This window comes from Lethenteron reissneri, chromosome 21 (genome assembly GCF_015708825.2).
Source record: "Lethenteron reissneri isolate LAM-NWPU_2019-01 chromosome 21, ASM1570882v1, whole genome shotgun sequence".
Classification (NCBI taxonomy): Eukaryota; Metazoa; Chordata; class Hyperoartia; order Petromyzontiformes; family Petromyzontidae; genus Lethenteron; species Lethenteron reissneri.
Genome location: NC_083799.1, coordinates 2,667,508 through 2,686,061, shown reverse-complemented (window position 1 = coordinate 2,686,061; position 18,554 = coordinate 2,667,508). Strand labels below are relative to the sequence as shown.

The 18,554-nt window shown below is 45.5% G+C and overlaps 1 protein-coding gene across 6 annotated transcripts in view; it reads left to right on the top strand.

Moving 5' to 3' along the window:
* The window catches only part of LOC133345038 (RNA-binding motif, single-stranded-interacting protein 1-like), a 288,223-nt gene that overhangs the window by 26,896 nt on the left and 242,773 nt on the right, over positions 1-18,554 (top strand). For 5 of the 6 annotated variants that reach the window (XM_061555419.1, XM_061555421.1, XM_061555420.1 and 2 more), the window contains exon 2: positions 14,012-14,080. The exons of the other annotated variant lie outside the window; for it this stretch is intronic. In XM_061555419.1, coding sequence (XP_061411403.1) covers positions 14,012-14,080 — 69 coding nt within the window. The remainder of the gene's footprint in view (positions 1-14,011; positions 14,081-18,554) is intronic. 6 annotated transcript variants of the gene reach the window in all.

Genomic DNA, 18,554 nt, shown 5'->3' with positions numbered 1-18,554 from the left:
TCACCTCACTATCATTGTCATTGATGCCGATTTACCATGGTACAAAAAGAATGTCAGGCAAACATTTGTGATAATCACCCTTCTTTAGAGCAGAATGGAAAGCCAATTGGTGGAAATATTATCTCATTGTCTGTTCCTGCTTTCGGGTGGTGTTAATTATGTTTACGGTGGGAGGAATATAAATATTGTTTATCCGTGGTCAAACACTACCACCGCCGCCAACGCAATTCCTTAAGTTGAATGAAAGCATGCAGAGATATGCATTGGTTTCTGGGCCAGAGAGGAAATGAACAATCACGCGTATTTTAAGTGGAAAAGTGTGTGGGTGTTGCGAGAAGAACGCCGTGGCTCGTAGAATGCAGGGAAGCCTCCCAGTTCAAGCCACGCTTGGATTAAGCCCGCGTGTGAGACAAACGGGCCTTTTCTGCCTCCTGACCTTGGCGCCCGCTCGGTCATGCAAAGGTGACGTCTCGAGGGAGACGCTAAAAACAGACGGGAAAGTGATGTATCTACAGAGAAAGGGGCTGCTCATAATAGAAATGCTCGGACTATTAAAACCATGTCGTGGTCATTATCAGCCAAAAAATGTGAATAATTGATACTACCCATTGTATGTACCATTAAACGTAACAAGTTATAACTTGAGTTCATTATTGAGTTTATTCAACAACCTCTGCTGTAATTTAATGCAATGCCTTGGCCGTTTTCTTTTTTACAATAGCCATTCTTCATATCACATTTTCGGACGATGTGTGGGACTTTTTAAGTCAGTGCTGATAACATTGGCATGATGATAATTAATTGTCTGGAAAATGTGTTGAAAACAACAGCATCAACATAACATTGTTAAACACATGCTTAAAAACCTCTACATTTCCATCAGTACCAAAGATGTATCATAGTCTAACGTTCCTTTAATTGGCTGAAAATTGTATCCTATTAGGTATGGTTTCTGTTATAAGGAAGTGTTAATGATGATAGTGGTGTGGCTGTTTGGTCTAGTACTTGCATTTAACTCGCATTGCAGTCTCTTGAGTTTTATTTAACACTTAAAGATATGTGGATGCTTTTTCTCGCCTATGCTTCATTTTCTACATTACAAATGAATGTTTTTTGTTATTACAGTACTGTAATACACACATCAGTTATTTAGTGTGTGCTTTATCGGTCGTCTATAATTTATATTGTTCGTCCAATGTACATGCACATCACGTGTACACGTTCAAATAAATTACAAAAATACATTAATTACAAATTTCGCTTACTGATATCAAAATTCAGAATTGTAAAAGTGCATCCCCATACTGAAATCAACATTGGACACCGCTCATCTCAATTGAAAATCCTGAGTTAGTGGAAGACATTTTACGGTCCTGTATCAGGGGCTATTCTTTCATAAACTAACCATTATTTCCTTCCCACAAAGTGTACATTTGGAAGCATGCAGGGCCGAGTTGACCCATTAAATGGGGATTGAATTCAGGATCGTGCCCTTCCACTACGCCATCCTGCTGAATGTGTTTACTGTACTCAGCATTTACTGTCCTGCACTGACCAGTATGGTGAAGTATAGTCACATAACCCCACGACCTACACTGCACGGGCCCTCATATAGCAGTGAAGTGACTCTAAGGGCTGTACATCCACATAGTAGGACTGTCTTTGCTTAATTTATTAATGCATTGTTTCTGTGACAGACCCTACTGAACATAAAAATACGACACAACCGTTGTCAAGACAGAGAGGGTTAGTGTTCGGGTTAATCCATGGCATTTCCTTGTTGAAATGTGTGAAGAATGTAGTTATTTAATTGCATCGCTTGTAATGTTTGGATAATATAAGCTGCGTGTTTTTTGCGCATGTGCGCACAAACGCAAGCATATGCTTCTCATCAGGAGGCTGCTTTGTTGACCCATCCCGTGCTCGAGATGGCTCATTTATTTCACAAGAATCGAAACGCTTCTTCGCCGGCTGTCAGGTCTCCCCTGTGCCCCCTCCCGCCCCAAGCCCCAGATCGTGCCGAGGGGGTAGAGGGGAGGGTGGAAGGAAGGAAGAGGGAGTCGTCTTCTCAAGGACACACGTGGTGCTAACGCATCCTCTGTTTATTTACGCGTAAGCCAAATTTAGTAAAGAGTATAAAGATACAGCAAAGTGCCATATTATTTTATGCTGTACGAATATAATGTGTGCTATATACGGCACATGTCGTGTGCCATGTGGACGTTACGGAAATAAATGGCAGTAGATCAAATCAGTGCTATTAGTGCGTTATGAATCCTTTATCTGTTGCACTGCTGCGTTATTTACAGCTCATGTGAAGTATAACAAGGAGAAACAGCATGGTCTTCTGGGACCACCAGGAGGGATGTCGTGGCTGTCTTCTATAGCTCAGCTAACCATGGCAGTATTCCCATTGTTCCTTCCTCAACTGTGGTCTCTTTCCCCACTTATTTTCACCCAAATTAACTAGCGACGACACATCGGAACGTCATCATTTGTGGTTTTAAATGACCCTCCAAACATATACGGGAAACAAACAAGCAGACATAAGACTTTGATTTTGCAGATACATTTCAAATAAAAATATATAGGTTGTAACGATAGATTGGTTCAAATATAAAATCGTTTGGCAATTTGTACTACAAGCCACCACTAATAGGGACAGCTTGGTAAATAGAGATACATAGCAAAATTATCATGCAGATTATGTCCTCTTGTTTTCGTAAATTTTGATCGTGTTAGGGTGTATGTCTGGCATGCTGCAGCGCAAGCATTTAGTAAAACATCAGCGGTGACCAAAACCACAAACACTTTATCACACATCCGCATAGGTGCAGTGTTCTGCTTTGCGTAACACTATGATTGCAAAGCCATAACATACACTTGGTTTGTGCAAGCCAGTCGTGAATTTTGAATTCATGATCGTGCCAATGATGCAGCAGAGGCTAAACTCCTCACTGCATACACAGTGCTTTTGTAAATTGCAATTGCCGATGCGGGAAGGCTGGAATTTTCCAACCCCTGCCATGAATTCTCAACGTCAAACACCCCCCATATTAAACGGTGTCACCGATTCGTGTTGTGAATTTTTCGGCATGAAGGCAAAGTTTTTTTTTGGATGAACTCCCAAAAGGCCTTCTCGGTACCCTGCATGTGTGATGCCACCAGGGGCGTCGTTGTTTGCCCTCGGTGCCTTTCCGCCCCGATTGATGGCGCATTGCAGCCCAAGAGCGGTCCAGGTGCGTGAAATCCAGCCTGAAATGTATCTGACGGCTGAATTTACAGTGGCGGTGGGAATTGTGTGGCAACCGTGGAGGCCAGGCTGGAAGGGTGCCACAACAAGTACAGTGCGCGCGTTTCAACGCGAATTAAATGTTCCCACTGCAAATGAAAAGATACAGGAAGCGGGGGCAATGCTCGCCCAGCACGCGCGCTAATTACTGCAGCGCACGAGATATCGGTTCGTTCGGGTCAAATGAGTACGCTCTTTGTGGGGATGAGCGTTCTTTTGTGGAATTGTCTTGTCCCATGGATCGCTTTTTTATTCGTGCCAGTCTTTGACGTTGAATTTGTTGGGCTTCTTCTTCTTCTTTGCACAGTTGATGTTGATGTAGAGCAACAGCTATAACTTTTAATTGAACTGGTTAAGCCAAATGATTGCATCAGGAGGCATCGCCGTGACGAAGCCTCCTTGGTATTTTTGAATCGGGCAATGAGTCGTTATACGGTTCGTGGTCCTATTTTGGGAACCGCAGCCACACACTGGAGATTCTTGAATTTTTCGACTTGTTGGTAATGGGATTCAGAGGTGTAACTGTATACCCAAACCGGCAATATGATGCTTTCATGTGATGATTGTAGGCTTGCGGTTCGATTCAAGAATCATTTTTTTTCTACAACGCAGCAAATGTAGCAGCCACTGTTGTCTGCATAGTTCTCTTGAATCTATTACATATAACACAGGCAAGCTTAAAAAAACATTATTCCACACGAAAAATTATGTAAGATGAAAAAAATTGATTAAACATGTAATGTATGCATCCTTGTACCCAGAGTGAGCATATTTCATGGTCACTGCTTGACTCTTGTACATGTCAGTTGTCACTCTTTACTAACCATCAGGTGGCTCTCACAAACCTTTGGTGAGCCTCATCAAGTGGTGGAAATCCCACATTCCTATGGTGGGGACCAGCCTCTCCATATGTCACCCTCAGTTTTAACTAAATGAAATTGCCTAATAATGACCTTGCGGTGCCAGAGAGCATTCTACATGAGGACCGCATCATCTCACACGCGAGCATTACACCGGACAGGACGATACTTGGCTTCCCAGCATTGTGAATTATTCTCCGTGGATGGAGCTATACTTAAAGTCATTGCCTTGCATAATGATGCGACGCAGACCTTTGGAGTTTCAAATCATTGGGGCACCGTCTGACATTGTAACGGATCGCCAGATTGACGCAAGTATAATCGTTATCATTTTTTTTTATGGACGACTAACAACAAAAATCAGAGCAATTTATTTTTGCAATGAGCCTGTATCGAAATAACTGCTCTATTTGCTACATTAGGCTTCGAATGTCATGTGAGGTGCTTTGGAGGTTGTGCAGACCATTTTGTTGATTTTGCCAAATATTCTCTTCACACATGGATCGCTGAGGCTGAATGCAGAGTTGTTGTGTTCACAGTTTATTAAATCACCAATAATATTGAGTAATGCAGTAACCTTGTTGAATAAGCATGTGATTACACAATCCACTTTTTTTATCCATATGTATTGAGTTCAACAGAGTCGCAGACGCACTTCTTGGAGGCAACACATTTATTAAAACCAACACACTTGGTATTACCCCTTAACACATTAACAACCTATGGTGGTGGACCACCAGGCTAACTCCTCTAATTACGCTGGAGTTAGTTACGATGGACCTGACCCTGACCTGGGTCCCGGTCCACGTGTCGGTGACTCTTGTAGGACGTAAAACTTAGAACGTAGATTCTTCAGGATGAACAACAGCAGCCGGTCCCTCTTGGGGGCCCGGCTTTTATCCTCTGTGGCGTGGCTGGCTCCGCCCTTAGCCACGGCCACCTTCTAGAATCCTCTATCAGGTTCTCGACCCTGACACGTGGCCACCCCTAGCCCCCACCTGGGGCCCCTGTGTAGACTTTACCGGTCACGTGTCCTTCGGAGTCAACCAGAGTGCCATGGCCCTTAGTAACCCCATTGCCATGGGCGGCACTCTCACACCCTATCCTGTAGGGGTCGGCACTGCACGCAGAGCGTGGTGCCACTCAGCACCGTCAGTCAGCGCTCACCGAGCCCCTCTCGGGCCGGTACTGCATCCACATCCAAGTGGTGTCCGCGATGTCAATACATCGCACGCCGTGCCTCACTAGGGCCGGCATTACACAGTGACATCCCGCGATGTCACTACACATCTACCGAAACTGATATCATAATATATTTGTCACCACCCGTACAGTACCATGGTCTGCTCTGGCCCATTGATGGTCACCGCACTTAGAATGTGAAAACATTTCACCACTTGTTATGGGCAGAGAAACAGAGATGATTGCATCGTGACTCTCATTTGAGGTTGGAAATGCTTTGAATGTATTTCATTAATCGTGGTTTATTCCATGACATAAGCTATTCAATTTGTGGGCAACTAGCATCCGTTTGTCTGAAACCTAACAGAGTGAGGTCTGGCTTTTACTGTTGTATTTTCGGATGGAAGGACAGTGCGTGCCGTGGAAGATTGATATAACTTGGGGAAATGTTGATTATTAAGAGACTGCTCCGATTTAAATATTTTTTACGAGCACTTATTTAGTTACGCACTCTGCAATAATTGGCCGCTCAAACTCGAGTAGATTCATCGTAAAGATTCATCGTAAAGGTTAATTACACGCCCGGCACTCCGCGGAATCTAGTTGGGGATGAATAAGCCAGTTAAGTCGCCGGTAACTCAATAGCTGCTCAAAACAAGGAGCCAATCGCATCTTATTTCCGTTTGCGTCGAGACGGGGACAAAACGGAATAGAAAAGCGAGCGCAAATGTGCTCGTCTGTCTGGCCTGCATCGCCGGAGTGTTATTTGAGATGACCCATCAACCCATCGGTAATTCGCGTGCATGACCAGGGAGCCTCTGACTCCATTTACCGCAAGCAGAGTGATCTATCACGGGAATTTCAAATTCCCTTCTCCAGCTGTGGCCAATATAGGTAATTGAAGAGTGTGGTTGCATAAAGGAATGTTTAATCACCATCGCTGGCCGCACCTGGTGCGGGGAATCCTAACGACCCACGATAGATCGCTCTGCCTGCCGTAAAAGCGCTCTCTGAGCTCGCGGTGGCTTTTGACTTTCGTTGCAATGTTGGAATGGGGCTCGGTGCTTGACCGTTAACTACAAAATGGCCAGCAGCACGATGCGAACTGTTCTCGCCACTGTTCCCCTGTGCTCGCCGAGCACCTGTTTCAACCAGTGTGCTGCCAGCACTTCAGCTACGATGCTAATTACGTCCAGAAACCATTTTTATGCTCGACACGTGGTCACGGTAGGTTACTGCGACAGGGACTCGCAAGCTACTATTTATGTATTCATTGAATTGTTTAGCACATTTATTTCCCCTGCATATTAATAGTCGTGATGTGGTCGGTGTATCCCATGATCCCTTCTTGCATTGTTAATGTACGTTTCGTAGGCATGACTTTTTGAGCTCTGCCCACAACATTTATTTTTCTGCCTGAATATTTCTAGATTTGAAGCTTTCGTGACTGCAAGGATTCATACTCTTAGGTTTTTTTGGTAAAGTCACGTAGGTAAAAAATAAATCATAAAAATAAATAATAAATATAATAAATTATATATATTTTTTCTATAATTTTTTCTATCATTTTTATTATTTATGTTTATTATTATTTTTACCTACGTGACTTTACCGAAAAAAAACTAAGAGTCTGCCTGAATATTTTGCGGGTCACTGCTCGACCGGAGAGTGACTCAGACCTCGTAGCCACTGCCATAGTGGTGCCGGGTGCAGAGATATCAGTTTCTTTCCGACCCGGACCGCTTCATTGAGCCAAGTGGGTAGGCATATACAAGTTCAACAGTCTCTGCATTCCGAAAGTGAGGACCATTGCTGACTTCTCACAAAGAGCTACTACTCACTTTATCCACCTTGGAGGGGTTATGTTCTGAGTCTACCTCCAACTGGGATTTTTGATGCAACACAATTGCATTTATTTTAGATTTGAAGCTTTCGTGGCTGCAAGGACAGCATGGCCTACTGCTCATGCAGACCTTTAAAACAGTCTGCATCAGCAGGAGGCCATGCTTTCCCACCTGATGACGGACGCTTGTGTAGTGCCCGAAACGTCGTGATTTAATGTAGTTGTTTTCATTTATTAAATTAAATATTTGTACCTACGTGACTTTACCGAAAAAACCAGAGTACAATTGCATTTATTTGCGCCCCTGGTGGTATGAGTGTTTGCGTGGGAGTTGGTGTTTTACGTTGCCCGACATGATGGCAAAGCCGCAAGAATGTCATTTAACATGACCTTCAAGCATTCACAAAGGATCCACTTTATTACGATGATGTCGGAGGTTGTTAGGATCTCCACTGTGCACTTGTTTAACCAAGAGGGACGCTGCAGAGAAACGGGCAATCTTGTTTTTGCTGTAGCTATATAATGCAAAGCTCCGTTGGCTCTTTACAAATTCACATTAATTAATTAGATATGAACAATTGTGTGGTATTGTTTACAGCCACAAGTTGTAAATTAGCGTTGTAGCATGGGGGGGGGGGGGAGCAATTGCACGCGGTATGCTATGCAAAGTGTGCAATTAAGCAATAAACACATGTAAAGGTATCGCAATACGGATTGCACAAATACAGGAATGCAAAGGCGAGAACAAATAGGTGCTGTGAACCCTGCTGCGCCGCGGTCTTAAGGGATTAACCCGTGGAATTTTGGGCTGCAGAAGTCGCCGTTCATCTGTGGGGCTGCTGAGAGGCGGCTGCAATGGCTCGCGGCAGGGATGATATGAACTGCGGCGCAACTCCACTAAGCCCTTCCTAAGCCAACGCAATATGATTATATACTACTGCACGGGACATGATGCAAATGTGCCCATTGAAATGGAAAATGTTATTTTATTTCATTAAAAATAAAATGCAAATACCGGCGTTTATAATGACGCATGCAGCGAAAAGTGTGCGGGTTTTTATTTTAGGGGGAGCGATTTAATCCCCGCTGTTTTAGCGTTAAATTATTGTTGCTGTTGAGCAGTAAAAAAAAAGTAGAATTTCCTGGATTTGTTTTAAAGCAAGGTTTTAAGTCTCACCAGCATAGACCAGGGGAATTCTACTGACCATCGCTTACATGCTTACAGTGACATTCGCTCACACGCGCTCAGTTCCCTGAATGAGCACGCAAGCTTTTTTCTCAGGGTTAGGATCGGCCTGGATGATGCATTGCTATTTAAATGCGTACGCAATTTTGGGCTGAGCGTGCGTGTAGGGGGAGGAGGGTAGGTTGGCAGAGAAGCACATCAAATTGGGACTCCTGTGCGATGTGGCTTCCCTATGGATCCACAACAGCTGCTCCATTTGCATGAATTATCTTGACTTGAAGCCAAATGTAATTATGGTGTACAACAAGCATCGTTTCACAAAGGAAAAACATCCGCGTGTACGCTACGTGCAACTATGCTAACCGCCGCATTATTTAGGTAAAACTGTTGTTCTTTGCAATGGCAGAGCCAACATTTTCAGGTATGGGGGCAACCCCTCCAGCAATGAGAAATTATAGAGGAGTTGTTAGTAAGTAAGGACTTGTCCCTCGTTTTTTATTCGGCACGTGTGCGGCGATGGCGCAGCCATCGATCGAGGGTCGAATTCGAACCGCGTTGTGTGATCGGCATCGCGCTCGCTGAAGGTGAATGCCTTCAGGGAAGTCGTGTGCTGTATACACAACTGCGCACAATTCTGAGTCACTTATAACTGCTTTGCCGTTACTTATTGCCAATGAATGACTCAGACTATTGTCCTATCATCTCATAGAGTCTCTGGCACGTAATAATATGCTACACAGTGGCAGTGGGGGTCGCAAAATGCCGATTTATTCTTAATACACCCCAATGATCCGATCGAAATCCCTAATTTCGATCGGTAGGTGTTAGATTTGGTGGCGCGTTTTAATTTCATAGCGCAGCAATATTAACACGTGTGTGTGTGTTGTTGTATGACACGGTCGTTTACTCGTCACGCTTATTCTCATGTGGGTAACTTAACCGGTGCTGCTGCAGCCACAGAGGCTTTCGCGTAGTTTACCAGCGATCCTGCATGCAGCCACATGTATGTGACATGTCTACGAAGAAAAATGGAATGGCTCGCGTTTTTTTCTGAGTGCTAAATGCACGTGTCTTTTATGTCATTGGTAGGTGCTCGTCAACAGCACTTTCCCGAATAGTGTGTCCGTGGCTACACCACAGATATTTCCCTTTGTATTCGTCACCGGGAGTGTATTGGCGAGCGCACTGCACTATGAACCTGTCAACTCGAGTTCGATTCCTGTTCACGGCTAACATCAGTAATAAATATCGGAATCGGTTCTAATGAATATCTAAACCGGTTCTGGGCCATCCCCAAGGCCGACTCAACCGTAAATTAGAACCTGGTGTGGTGTGTAAACCATCAGCACTGGGGAGATAAAGGCGTTGCGGGTGTGGAACTGACAACACCACCACCACCACCCCCTTCTGTGCAGCGCCGTACATCATAGGTTGCTTCTTTGACAGGACTTGCCCCCAACATCCTCCTAAGGCTATACCGGGCACCTTTGACTTTGTTACCGGAAGTTATGGCATTTTGGCAATTTCACTTGCAAAATCCCAGGGCGGATTTTCCACTCGCCCGAGCTGACTTCATCCCGCCCCTTGGCAGCCTGTGGGTGCACGTGTGCGCGGTGGCGTGTGTTAGCACCAAAGTGTCACCCCCTGCCAAATGTGATGTCGGACCGAAAGAGCCGAGTTTAAATGTGGCCGCGACGCCGCAGGGAGCGTTGACGTACTGCCACGTGTCACTGGAGAAGAGCGGCAGGAGGGTGAATGCCTTGATTCAAGAACAGTCGGCATCATATTCCCCAGCAAAAAAAAAACCATGAGAGAAGGTGTTTTCAACCTTGAGAGCCTTAACCCATGAACACACGTTTGCAGGATTTACGCCACTCGGATTTGTTTAAAATGACTTGTGATTCACGCAGCATTGTTAGCGTTAGCACTGTGTGTGTATCGCATGTGCCCTCACTCACGACTGACCCTTTGACTCTTTGTGGCTGACCTCCTACGCCAACGTGCGACTCCTTAACGGGAATCGCAGGAATTGCCGCCGTAGTGCTTTGCATATGTTAATGGTTAAATGACGGTTATCAACTCTGTCTTGACACCATTGGTACCTCAATTGCCAGTAAAAAATATGATAATTGGTTTTTTACCCTTTAATCTGGCAACAAAACTGACACCTTTTTTACGAGGAGTCATGTTTGCATAGACCACAATACCTGCAGTCATAATGCAAACAAAAAACATAACTCTGATCATGTATGCACTGTCCTTGAAGTTGGCGTCATCTGGTCCAACCCATGTGAGACTAGACCCTAAGGAAAGCTGTCTGGGGTGTGGACCAATCAACTTCAAGGACAGTGCATGCATTATCAGAGTTATGTTTTTTTTTGCATTATGACTGCAGGTATTGTGGTCTATGCAAACATGACTCGTCGTAAAAAAGGTGTCAGTTTTGTTGCCAGATAAAAGGGTAAAAAAACAATTATCAACTCTGTATTGCATAAGAAACTTTAAAGTCAATTGCTCACCTGCTAACAAAAGCAATGGGGTGGCACTCATATCCATTGGTGGCCAATGGGGGGAATTTTACCACATTCCCATAGTGGTCGTCAGATTCTCCATAGGATGACCACTGTTGATGTCCTATTGGATGGTAAGCCCTAGGTCTGCATTGCAAAAGAGTAGTTGTCCACATGGGCTTTTGTATGGTTATAAATAAAGTTAGTGATTATATTATTGGTTCTTTCGGTAAAGTCACGGTTCTTTCAGTAAAGTCACGTAGAAGGGAAACCATATTATTGTATTGTTTCCCTTCTACGTGACTTAACCGAAAGAACCAAGAATATGAATCCCTACTGTCACGAAAGCGTTAAATCAAAATTTTAAGTCAGTGATTGTTTGGACGAATGCTGACTCTGGAGCGATGGTGGACTACGTTGACCCCCGGTCGAAGTGTTAATTTGTGGTCTGAGTCAGGCACCATAATCACAGGACCTGCACATTCATCATTCAGGGTAGGTGTCGTTTCTGATCTTGATTAAGCATTACAATGCGCAAACAAATAATATGACGTGTGAACATGAAAAGGAAACGTTCAAATACTATGCAGAACATAGTTGTAGGTAGCCATGGGTCGAGTTGACCTTTGTTCTTGATTTTGTGTGCGCAAAAAGTACTGAAGTTCAGACGGACCTTGTGCTGCCAAGTGGGTTCATGGGTAGCTCGTATTGAACACCGGCGCAGTCCCTGGCTAAGCGGTGTGCTAGGCACATTGCCAACCCCTCCTTTGCCGGTAATCGATGCACTGAAGTGTCTCATTGCTGCAGAAGCCAATAGTAGGGCATTTGCCGCGGAGCTGTTACAGGTGGCCCTCTCATTAACGTGGCACCACCGCTATTCTCGCCCACGCTGCTTTCAAAAGAGACCCAAACGAGCGCACCACTCTTCCATTGATTTGAAGTGTGCATTACCGCGGGCGTTCATTGGTGGACACGGTATCGTTTCCTGGCAGACGCGGGTGCTGAGATCGTACAGAGTTGGTCTGCAACGATGGCTGCTTGCTGATCAAACAGCCAATTGAACAGCTGAGTTCCACGGGGTCGCACATACTTGAAACCACTGCCCAGTTGCTAATGACGGCATTCCGGTGACACTTAGATGCCTGCGTTCGGTGAGCTTGCCCAAGATGCTCGGCTGACTCCAAGGAGATGTGGACCTTTCTGTGTGCACGACCATGAAAGGAGCCACACGAATTATGTAACAATACGTCTGACTTATAATGCACACACGATTCTTGCAGCGAGTCACAAACACAAGTCAGAGGTGTGGGGCAAAACCCCAAGTGTCACTCGAGCGCTCTCCTACATATATATCTTTTGAAAAAATGTATTTTAAATGAGCCGGGTACAGACCCAGAAAACCGCGATGTGGGCAGGGGGCCACAGAAGCTCCACGGATGCAAGTCCAAAACTCGATGCTCCTTAGTGTAGAGGAGGGGAGAAATTGGGCTCGCTGTCCTCACCCAGGTCGGGCACCCAAGCGGGAGCGTGTACGTTGATATGGGGAGGGGAAGTTAAGGGAGGAGGAAGAACTCAAGTGAGGGGGGGGGGGGGGGCTCCTGCTTCTTGAAGAGTGACTTATAATGCACACACAATTCTTGCAGCGAGTCACAAACACAAGTCAGAGGTGTGGGGCAAAACCCAAGTGTCACTCGAGCGCTCTCCTACATATATATCTTTTGAAAAATTGTATTTTAAATGAGCCGGGTACAGACCCAGAAAACCGCGATGTGGGCAGGGGGCCACAGAAGCTCCACGGATGCAAGTCCAAAACTCGATGCTCCTTAGTGTAGAGGAGGGGAGAAATTGGGCTCGCTGTCCTCACCCAGGTCGGGCACCCATGCGGGAGCGTGTACGTTGATATGGGGAGGGGAAGTTAAGGGAGGAGGAAGAACTCAAGTGAGGGGGGGGGGGGGCTCCTGCTTCTTGAAGAGTGACTTATAATGCACACACAATTCTTGCAGCGAGTCACAAACACAAGTCAGAGGTGTGGGGCAAAACCCAAGTGTCACTCGAGCGCTCTCCTACATATATATCTTTTGAAAAATTGTATTTTAAATGAGCCGGGTACAGACCCAGAAAACCGCGATGTGGGCAGGGGGCCACAGAAGCTCCACGGATGCAAGTCCAAAACTCGATGCTCCTTAGTGTAGAGGAGGGGAGAAATTGGGCTCGCTGTCTTCACCCAGGTCGGGCACCCATGCGGGAGCGTGTACGTTGATATGGGGAGGGGAAGTTAAGGGAGGAGGAAGAACTCAAGTGGGGGGGGGGGGGGGCTCCTGCTTCTTGAAGAGTGCGGTGGACCGCTCGCTCGTTGCGTATATCCGCAGGAAGCTCATTCTACATGCGGCGGTGTCGTCATCAGTTTCTTGTGACGTTGCTCGGTCTGCAGTTCTTGTCAGATTGGAGGATTATCAATAACCAGTCCTTGCGGTTGTGGTGATTAGTGCCTGATGATGTACTCACGGGGATTAATCAACAGGAAGGTTTTCTTCACATGTTAAATATTAATAGAGCAGAGATCCATATTTAGAAAAAAAAGTATAATTGACCGATTGCATGCGGTGTGCGAGCACATGCGTAAGTTCGGAAAGAGAGTTGATTTATGAACGGTTCATTTATCTGGGAAAGTTGGAAATAATTGGTGCATATTGGATGAATTCTCTCCAATTTGTAAAATGCTTTCTCAGATAATAAGTCAAAAAGTTGAACGGTTTACTCTTTCTGTGCTGTAGAATGGCCATTGTCTCGAAATGTGAACTTATAATTAATAGTGAAAGCGACAAGGTTGTTTTGACCTATTTATATGTCGAGCATGTCAGAAGTCTTTGCTCGAACTTGGCATTACAGCTCCATTTAGTGCCCCATTGCCTGTGGTGGAAATTCCAAATTCCCATGGCAAAGAACCAGAATATCCACAGATATGACCACTGTTGACTTTCTACAAAGTAGGACTCACGCGTACTTAGGGTTCCTTTGGTATTTTTTTATATGGTGGTTTTAAAACCGCCCCGACAAGTTCTGCCAGTGTAAACTCTAGTTTCGTAGCAAAGTATTTGATTCTTTGTCTCTGTGTATCTCCACTTCACCACCTGACAGTACTCGGCGGGAATGAGGCATTCCAGTGAGCCCTCACACGGCAGACGGGAGTTCCAGACACACTGGCAGGTAGACGCACACTCCACCGAGCAGCAACATTCTCATCTTTTTATGTTGTCAATTTCCACAATTTGTACCTCACTTGTGATGTTGAAGCCAATGCAGACGGAGTATACATTCAGATCTTTGATCAAGCTGCACAATCCGCTGTGCGAGAGAACGGCTCATGAAGGCGGATATCACAGTTACGGCTCAGGTTGTTAGTTTGTACACTAAAACCATTCAGCAAACTGGCTGTCGCGCTGTTAATGTAACGCACGAGGTGCTGGCTGGCTTTTTTTTCCCTTCCCCACTTTTTGAGAAAATCAAAGCCTGCACAAAATTGCCGATTGAGGCATTATCGCCGGCTGTATGCCGAGCTACGGTAGCATGTGCACGGCTTGGCTCTCGCATTTTTAATTTGTGCAGTAAATTCACATTGATCTGGAAAACATTTCGTGCACCCAGAGGGCTCGCGGTAAAATTCGTGGGATTAGACTCTCGCAATTCGCGTCGGGCTACAATTCCTTGCATGGCAACGGCGTTGTTGCACAAATAAGCGTCTCTCGGAATCAAATGCATCAATCTCAGTTGCGCGATATGAGTACGGATGTACGGCCACGTTGCAACCACTCGTTATGGCGCCGAGATGTTATTGGGTCAGAGCGGAGCGTTATGGAACTAAATGGGACGTGCCTTAATGTGCTCGTTCATTACGCAGTCTGTGCCGTTGCGTGCGTGCGTGTGCTCCGCTGGGAATTGATTCAAGCGCGCTGAGTGTGGCCAATCATCGAGTGTCGGCGTATTTCAGCGCTGCAAGATGGAGCACAAGCTTTGGCTAATGGGCATTGCGCCCGAGTGTGGGACGGTGGGGGGGGGTAGATTGATGGGACTGTAGTTATGCCCGACCAACATAACTATCCTGGCACGGATCCCTCGGTGCCAAGTCCAGTGCACAGGTGGGCGTTGTCCACACCTACTCACTCATTGCTCGCGAGCAGCGCACAGTGGCAGTGTCAAATGCGAAGAATTCCCAACGGAGAGGGGGATTGCCTCAGTTGCCCATCCATTCTTGTTTGGGGAGGGGGAATCACGCAGAATTATTCGCGCATTGCAGAGTGTCCTCAAAGCAAACTGCCGGCGAGTGGCTGCATTTAAATGCCTGCCGTGAACTTCAAGCATCGCAGCTTATGTAAATGGAATTATGAATGCACACTCGCCGTGAATTGTCAAATTCCAACCACTTAACAGTTTGTGACACTGCAATAAGCACGATCTATGATGTGTTTCCATATTTTCTGTAACGCTTTTAAAATGTCTAATGAAATGTAAAAAAAGAAAAATCCAATTTACATTGCAATGACGTGAATAGAATAGTATAAGTATGCACAAGTGCATACCAACAACGATCACCAATAGAAATGTAATCCAGCTGTGCGGTTAATGAATAAAGATTGGGTAGCAAGGCAGTGATCATCGACTTTGGCTTATGTAAGCCAGCAGTGGAAATTTTACATTCATATTGTGGAGACCAGTCGATACAATTAATGACTAACATTAACTTTTCACAAAATGGTTGTATGATCGTGGTCTGACTTGACCCTGAACAAGGATTTGAACTTGCAACCTTCCTCTTATCATTTGAGCACTTGAAGAAGGTACCACATTTATACTTTGTTCACATTTACCACGCCACTCATGCATATTTGTGCGTGTGTATAATTGCGAGAGGCGTATAGTATTACTTCAAGTTCTTGACAGATCAATGCATAATATTCATTCTCAATCAGCCATTATCAATTCACTTCTGGATGAAGACCTTCCCAAGCCATTGCTATATTTCACCGATCCTGTGATGTAGCGATCCACTGAGCACCCGCACCCTCGCTGATTTCATGACTCCATCTCCTCCGTGCATGTACTCTCAGATGTGCTCCGTTCCTGAGGTGACATTTCAGCGGGTGCATAAAATTACATCTTACAATCTAAATTACAATTATAACATATACTGTCGGGTGCCTGCTGTTTACCAAATTGATCATTTAACCACGGGTACCGTGAAGTTAATCACCTGCCGAGTGGAAAGTGTCCTTTACTAACCATCAATCTCCTCTTCGGTTAACACCATATGCAAGTCTTTAAGCGAAGAGGGAATATTCACGTTTAATAGACTCGCTGTCATAGCTACATGACCACGATGAAGGAGCAAGCAGGCTCTGGAGGATGGTTTCTGAGGTTTTTGCCAGCATGTCTACTCGTGTGTTGGTTGTGCTTGTAAATGGGGTAAAAGTACTGTGATGTATTATGCATGGCAGGGACGTGACATTCAGAGTCAATAAACCCTCACGAGCGACCGTGGTCCATAGGTGTTTTACGGGAACGGGCATCCACTGCTCTGTCTTAATGTCATCGGAAACCTCCGCAGTATTGCATCAGCAGTAATCTAAAGGGAATTTTGATCAGCCGTGTTGGCCTGAGGAACTTCATCATTCACGCCCACCTTGGCTGTCTTATTGAGCATCGCTCTTCCCACAGCCATCATCGCTGTTGAGACGTCCACTGCTCGCGAAGTACACAGGCGGCAGTAATCGTAGGATGCAGCGGTTAGTGTTGGTGTATGACGTGATCTTAACACTTTCTGCCAGGTGAGAGACGTAAACCGCTGCGCAACACATCCCTGACACAAATGGGCTGTGACGGGGTTAATGTGGGTGTATTGGAGACATCTGGTGGCGTTAAAAATAAATGGCTCAGCTTGTGTATATCACATGATAGGTGCGGCGTCTGCCTTTTTGTTGTGCGCATTTATTCGCCCAGCATTAGGTTTAGCGTCTGTCAACATCTCGCTTTGTGCGTTTTAATTCTGGGAATTACCTGCAATCTCTCTCAGCGGACATCGGGGTAACGACCACACCTGGTACTGCGAGATGTGAAAGCACGTTCCCATTTACAAAACCCCACAGCAATGACGAGGCAGGCACGGATTTTGACTCCTGGCTGGTAAAGATGGCCCGCCTATATTGAGGACACGTCGTTTGTCAGCCATTTTGTTTTTACATACTTCACTTAATGTGTTAATTGGATAACTTAAGCATACTTTCTTTTACGCAGTCTCTCTCATCAACTTGAAATACTCGCAGTATCCATTTATAGAAGTTAATAATGTTCTATTTTGCCAAAAAGGAAATGCGAACTACGTGTTAAGATGTGACGGGTATAATACTCCAACCACCGATTATAAAAATGTGAATCTTTCAAACGGATGCAGCTAGCAGCAGCACTGCAGTTCTTCAGCCACTGACAATGTCTCATTAGAGTTAATCTGCCATAATTTAGTACTAAACAGCCATTCACGGGCGCTCTAATCCCCTTTTAATAAGCCATCATTCAGCGCGCAAGCAGGATAATTCGCGTGGCACGGAGAAGAAGCCCCTTGTTATTGGCCAGTTCGATGCGATTGAGTTCGCATTCGCCACATCGAGTGATTCGGCGCTCGGTCCACACACAGGCCCAGCCTTTAATTTACCTTGAAATGCCTTTTATTGCTGCCTGTCGTCCATACTGGCAGATGAAGTGGCACAATGGAAATTGGTAAATTGCTTTTTGAAGCCTCCAGCCATGAGTAGATGGATGCGTGTTATGCAGGGTGACAACGGCCACTCAGTGTAGCCTTCAGCCTGTCATCGCTGACATGAGCGCAACACTCGTCAACTCCTGTTGCCTGGTGATTATTATTCTTTTGCTTGTTCAATTGGATTAAAGTATGTGCCGCGGCGGGCTCTCCGAGTGGCTGCTGCCGTGCACGCTTACCTCGGCCACCACGGTACGATTCCCGCACGTGCGAATGTTCAGGACGGACTGGCTGCGCTGGACGTGGTCTGCAATGCGTGACAGTTGCAGTGCGCTGCTAATGATAGGAGGATGATGGCTGTAATCTTAACTTCCCAGTGGATTGACTTGTGCAGTAAATGCTACAAAACAGCACAGGCATCTGTACCTTGTCAGGACTCGCACAAATATTCTCTGTCCTTATATTTCGGTTGTTGTGAAGTAATAATAAAAAAAATCCACGAGGGCCCAAATAGCACCAGGGACACTGTCAGGACCTTCTGTAACCGCACCTCTGATGAGCACGGTTGGCTACGTACTGTGAAAAAGAAGTTCAACATGCAGTACCAATGAAACCACACAATTTTGTTGTTGAACATTATAGGCCTTTTGGTCATCCTACTTTAAGTGTCCGTCTTACATCGTGTCAATGCTTTCTTCTTATGCAGTGCGTCCACGCGGTCGATTCAACTCCCCGATTATTGTTTGTGCTGAACAGTCAATTGGAGCTGGGCTTGCAAAACAAAACTTTGGAAGTAGATTTTTGTGCGCGTGCAATAATTAATCTGTGACCTGCTCGAGACAACCAGACTCGCTACGCACAAACGACCTGCTCGAATCTCAGGTGGGAAGCCCCCGGATTGTATTCCACGGATTGTATCCCACGATCTCAGAG